This window comes from Octopus bimaculoides, chromosome 19 (genome assembly GCF_001194135.2).
Source record: "Octopus bimaculoides isolate UCB-OBI-ISO-001 chromosome 19, ASM119413v2, whole genome shotgun sequence".
In the NCBI taxonomy this organism is placed as follows: Eukaryota; Metazoa; Mollusca; class Cephalopoda; order Octopoda; family Octopodidae; genus Octopus; species Octopus bimaculoides.
In genome coordinates this window covers 24,573,460-24,579,189 of record NC_068999.1, presented here as the reverse complement: position 1 = coordinate 24,579,189, position 5,730 = coordinate 24,573,460, and the positions used below count along the sequence as shown (strand labels likewise).

The following is a 5,730-nucleotide window of genomic DNA, read 5'->3' as shown; positions in this document are numbered from 1 at the left end:
CCCCCCACTACCAAATCTACTAAATTTCACTTCCAAAGTATTGGTCATTCAGAGGTTAAACTGGAAGACACTTGCTCAAAGAATAATAGAAACAAATCTAGAACCATGAAGCTGCACAGTGAAATTCTTAACCACAGTCAAACTTGTATTCTAAATCTGTCAAGTTATACATCCACACACACATATTCATCCATTCATCTTCTCCATCTACTACTCCCAAGATGATTGTGGGGATAGAGTCCTTAGACACCTCCTCCATAGGGTCCTATCAGAAGCAACTGTTATTAGACTTTCCGGCTGGATTCCCAAGCATGACCAACTCAGACTATGGATATTATCTAACTATCTTGTTTGTCCTTGGTTTACCCTCTGGTCTCCTACCACTTGGCTTGGCTTGAAGAATCTGTATTGTAATTCTTTCCTCTGACATTATATACATATATAGTTTAAATTATTACAGAGCTGTTTGAAGATCTGGCAGCAGTCATACAACTTCAAAAATCCATGTATTGAGAGCAGCTATCACAAGAAAGATCAGGAAAAAAAATAAGACTGCCATTTCTTTTTCTTTTATTATTTATGTCTTGGTGCTGGTGCCACATAAAAAGCATCCAGTACACTCTGTGAAGTGGTTGGCATTCGAAAGGGCATCCAGCCATAGAAATCATTCCAGAACAGACAATGGAGCCTGGTGCAACTCCTGGCCTTACCAGCTCCTGTTAAACAGTCCAAACCATGCCAGTATGGAAAATGGATGGATGGAAGAAGAGGAGGAGGATTATTAAAGTTATTTCACTTAACTTATTGGCAATTACTTAGGGAACTTAAAAAAAACCTCACAACTTCCAATCTCACTCAGCTTAAAATCTCAGTTTTCTTGGTTTTCCTGAACATGTAAAACACTTTTCTTCATACATAATACTACAATTATTTACAGCTTTAAGCCATTGTAATAGAATATTACAGAAAAAAACAAAGACCAAAAGAAAGGATGTTATTTATCATGCACGAAAAGTAGTTTTAATAACAATCAACTTCAAATGAATATACAGGACTAGCCAATTATGTATTTCAAAAGGACTCTTATAAAAGCTGACTGACAAACATAAAACCAAAAAAGCAGCAACTAAGAAAAATTTATTCCTGAAAAACATTCTGAACAAAACTGGAAGTGAAAGGGAGCTGGGCTTTATATTTTTTTAGAATTCTTGGAACAATATTTGGTAATGTAGGCATCGACATCGAACTTCCGCTTGCAGCCTTCATATGTCATGATCCGAATTTTGCCAATGATTTTTCTTTCCCCCCAGGCCCGATCATGAATAGCACAAACAGACCACATACAGCCTACAAAGAGACAGCAATTGTGAATAATGAGTCTAAAAAACAATCAAGTATTTAATTAGGAATTTCATGTATTTGTTGTTTTCAACAATGCCATAAAACGAAAAAGGAAAACCCACAACTGATTCAAGCTACCATGGATAGCCCTCACACTTATCAAGGGACTTCTCACACCAGTGTGTCCCAAGAGTCAGTAACACTAGACTCAAAAGCCCTAAATGGGGCCCCTGGTTTGATAGCTTGCTGTTGACTCTTTGTTGAGTTTATCTACCCTTGTAGATAAGTATTGCATTTGTTTGTCCTGTAACCAGAGTCAGACCCGAGAGTTGCAGTTTCTGATGCAGTCATTATGAAACAATACAAGTTTAGCTGGTAGAGTCGTTAGCATGCCGGGCAAAAAGCTTAGCAGCATTTTGTCTATCTTTACATTCTGAGTTCAAATTCTACTGAGGTCGACTTTGCCTTTCATCCTTTTGGGACCGATAAAATAAGTACCAGTTGAACACTGGGGTTAATGTTATCAACTTACCCACTCTCCCTAAAATTGCTGGTCTTGTGCCAAAATTTGGAAACCATTATTATCAACAGTAAAAACCTTTTGATCTGATCTGAATGTATCAGCATGTGGGTGTGTCTATTGTGTGACTGTGTGTGTTACAGTTCCAGTAATATGGGAATGTTACAATAAGATAACATCAACCAGTGTGACACTTCAACTGTCCTGGGGACCCTATGGTTGTGTAGGGATTTTGGTCCTACAGCGTGGGAAGTGCAGGTGGGACTATGCAGTTAAGAAGCTTGCTTCCTCACCATGTGGTGATCCACTATACAGCACCTTGAGCAAGTGTCTTCTACTACAGAAATGGGCTGATCAAAGCTTTGTGTGAATTTGATAGTTGAAAACTGGAAGAAGCTTATCACATGTATATGTGTGTCTGTGTGTGCATACGTACCCATCTTTTGACATCATGATGGTTGTAAATAAGCATGTCGCTTGTTTCTAGTCTTCCATATAAAATATGTCTGGCCATGGGAATGCAACAGGAAGGGCTTCTGGTTGTACAAAATCACCCCCAACAAATTATGTCAGACCATGCATGCATGGAATAGTGAACGATAGGAGAAAGAGGAAGAAGTAGCAACAGCAACAGCAATGTATTGTGCAGTGCTAGACTATTGCACAATGGTAGAAATCAACAGTTGATTAAAATCAACTAAAATACTTGATTGTTACTTTATTTTATGAGTCCCAGAAGGGGTGGTATTTGAACCCAGAATACAAAGAGCCAGAACAAATGCCATAAGGCATTTTATCTGGCAGTCTAACAATTTTGTCAACACACTGCCTTAATAAATGAGCTATTTTGACTACTTCCTCTATTTTGTGCTTTTAATATATTGCCACCTTATGTCATAAACCAGCCAATAAAAACTGATACAAAAAATAGGTTTTCAGTATTCAAGCTCAATATGTGTTTAAGTTCCGAACATATTATCAGTAGGAAATTCCTGTATTCCTGATATGACAGGTGTATTACATTTCACCATTTTTCTCCTTTGTAAAGCTGAAGATATTTTAAAAGATAAATACATACCAACATATCCATTGGAATCAATTCCATCTAAAGAATATCGGTCATTTAAGTATATGGCAATTTCCAGTGCTTCAGAAGGAGTAGTTGACCATTCTAGAATTTTTTTCGCCCAATACATCCTTAGAAAGCCATGCATTTTACCTTCTTTGACAAGTTGTATCTGGAAATAAAGAAATAGTTTTAAATAACATAAAACATTCACAGATTAGCTTCTCAAAACAATTTGCAAAATAGCACCTCTGACCTGGAACCAATATTATATGCACGACCAATTCTACTCTAGGCACAAGGCCCAACATTTTGGGGGAGGGGGGGGGCCAGTCAATCAGATCGACTCCAGTATGCAAATGGTACTTAATTTATCGACCCCAAAAGGATGGAATTTCAACTCAGAACATAAAGACAAATCCACATAATATTAAAAAAGGAAAGAAACATGAAATGATCTACTTTAGAAAAGGAGATTTACTAAAAAATATTGTCTTAAAATTTTGGCACAAGGCCAGCAATTTCAGGGTTTGGTTAGGTCAATTAAATTGACCATGATGCTCAACTGATACTTATTCTATTGGCTTCAAAAACATGAAAGGCAAAGTCGACCCCAATAACATTTGAGCTCAGAATGTAGAAACGGACAAAATGCTGCTGAGCATTTTGCCCAGCATACTGACAATTCTGCCAGCTCGCAGCCTAATATTTTACTAAAAAATATTAAACATAAACATATTCTTACTTGGGCAGCATTCCAGAGTTGATCATGAGTCTTGCCTTCTTCAAACACTTTCCTTGAGTAAACGTATTCTCGTTTGTCCTTAGCATGCTGCTTCAAGCTATTCCGAGCCCATTCATAAGCTCCTGAGATACAAACAAAGAGATAGGTTTTATAGATTAAAGATCATTATGCGAACTCCATCAGAATCAATGATAAAAAAAAAAAAACCAAATCCTACCATTTATATTGTCGTAGTCCTTCTGGTAATAGCAGTAATTATCGGCCAGCTCACTGCGTATAACAGCCTCTTCAACAAATGCATCAACACTATTTTTGTAAGATTTCTGAAATTTCTTAACAACCAGTATACATCTTTGTGGAGATATATGACCTATTACATAAAGAAACAAGAAAAACATTTAAGGGAGACAAACAATAAAGGGGAGGTATGAAACGTGTTCACAGAATGATGGATAAAGGTAATTGGAATATATTTCATTGATATTTGGACAGAATTTCTATATTCTTTAACTGGTTCCACTTTTTGGAATGTGGTCATGCTGGAGCACACTTTTAGGTGTTTTTATTGATTATTTTGATCACCAAATACCTGTACTTATGCCAGATATATATTTTATCAATTTCTCTTTACTGAATGGCTCCAACTGAATTTAAAATAAAGGGACGCTACTCAATAAAGTACTTTAGGTCAACACACTAATTTATACACTTATTGTTTCAGTCATTTGACTGTGGCCATGCTGGGGTACTGCCTTGAAGGATTTAGTTGAACAAATCGACACCAACACTTATTTATTTTTGTTTAAGCCTAGTACTTATTCTATCGGTCCCTTTGCCGAATCACTAAGTCACAGGGATGTAAACATGCCAACACTGGTTGTCAAACACAGACACAAAGACACACACACAAACACAAATATATATGTATGTATATATATGTATATATAAATTTAATTAGAAGGGATGGTTTCATCATACATATATACCTATTATTTTAAGGAAATTCATTCCCCTGAAATACTATATATATATATATATATATATATATATATATATATATATATATATATATATATATATATATATTACGATGGACTTCTTTCAGTTTTCATCTACCAAATCCAATCATAAGGCTTAGACACTTGCCCAAGGTGCCACACAGTGGGACTGAACCTGAAACCATGTGGTCGGAAAGCAAGCTTCTTAACACACAGCAACGCCTGTGCCTAACAAGTTTCCATCTCGTTTCTTATGACCAAACTTCATTTACAAGGCTATGGTCAAAGCAAGGGTAGGTAGAAGACACTTGCCCAAGGTGCTGTGCAAAAGAAGCAAATCTGATACCATGAAGTTACAAAATGAATTCTATGGCCATGTTTGGACTTGGAATTGAGAAATCAACAGGTTTTTAACAAGCAGTCAGTCTGAATTTGATTCAGAATTATTTTTGAGCAACTATCAAACTCCTTCTAATGTTAAAATACACTTTTCCAGATTGGATTGACTCTCATTGACAAGAAATTCTTCAGTTTTCTCAAGTAGTGCAGATGCTAGTGGAGAAAAGGCTTAAGCACTTCAACATAGCTTTTCTCAAACTTACTAGCAATAAATAAGTCATGTTAAGTAGCAATACAGTCAAATAACAATGTCTGATATAACACTACAGCTAAGATAAAACAAAACATGGCAAATATAAAAATACTGTTAGGGAAGAGCACAACATCTCACTACCATCTGGAAGCATAAATTTGTTCAATATGCAGCAAGAGTAATAATAATAATCCCTTCTACTGTAGGCACAAGGCCTGAAAATTTGAGTGTGGAGGGGAGGGAATTGATTACATCAACCCCAGTGTGCAACTGGTACTTGTTTCATCGACCCGAAAAGGATGAAAGGCAAAGTCAACTTCAGTGGAATTTAAGCTCAGAACATAAGGACAAAATTCCGCTAAGCATTTCATCCAGCATGCTAACAATTCTGTCAGCTAACAACAACAACAACAACAACAACAACAACACCAACACCAACACCAACAATAACAATAACAATAACAATAA

The 5,730-nt window shown here is 36.3% G+C and overlaps 1 protein-coding gene across 2 annotated transcripts in view; it reads right to left on the bottom strand.

Annotated features, from left to right (window-relative positions):
- The window catches only part of LOC106876432 (deoxyribodipyrimidine photo-lyase), a 26,668-nt gene that overhangs the window by 6,765 nt on the left and 14,173 nt on the right, over positions 1 to 5,730 (bottom strand). The window contains exons 7-10 of one of the 2 annotated variants that reach the window (XM_052974690.1): positions 3,890 to 4,042; positions 3,673 to 3,794; positions 2,940 to 3,099; positions 1,117 to 1,347 (exon numbers count right to left, since the gene is read on the bottom strand). In XM_052974690.1, the coding sequence (XP_052830650.1) occupies positions 1,190 to 1,347; positions 2,940 to 3,099; positions 3,673 to 3,794; positions 3,890 to 4,042 (593 nt within the window). In that variant the 3' untranslated portion in view covers positions 1,117 to 1,189. Of the gene's footprint in view, positions 1 to 1,116; positions 1,348 to 2,939; positions 3,100 to 3,672; positions 3,795 to 3,889; positions 4,043 to 5,730 lie in introns of those variants that run through there. The other variant, XM_052974691.1, reaches the window with a different exon arrangement.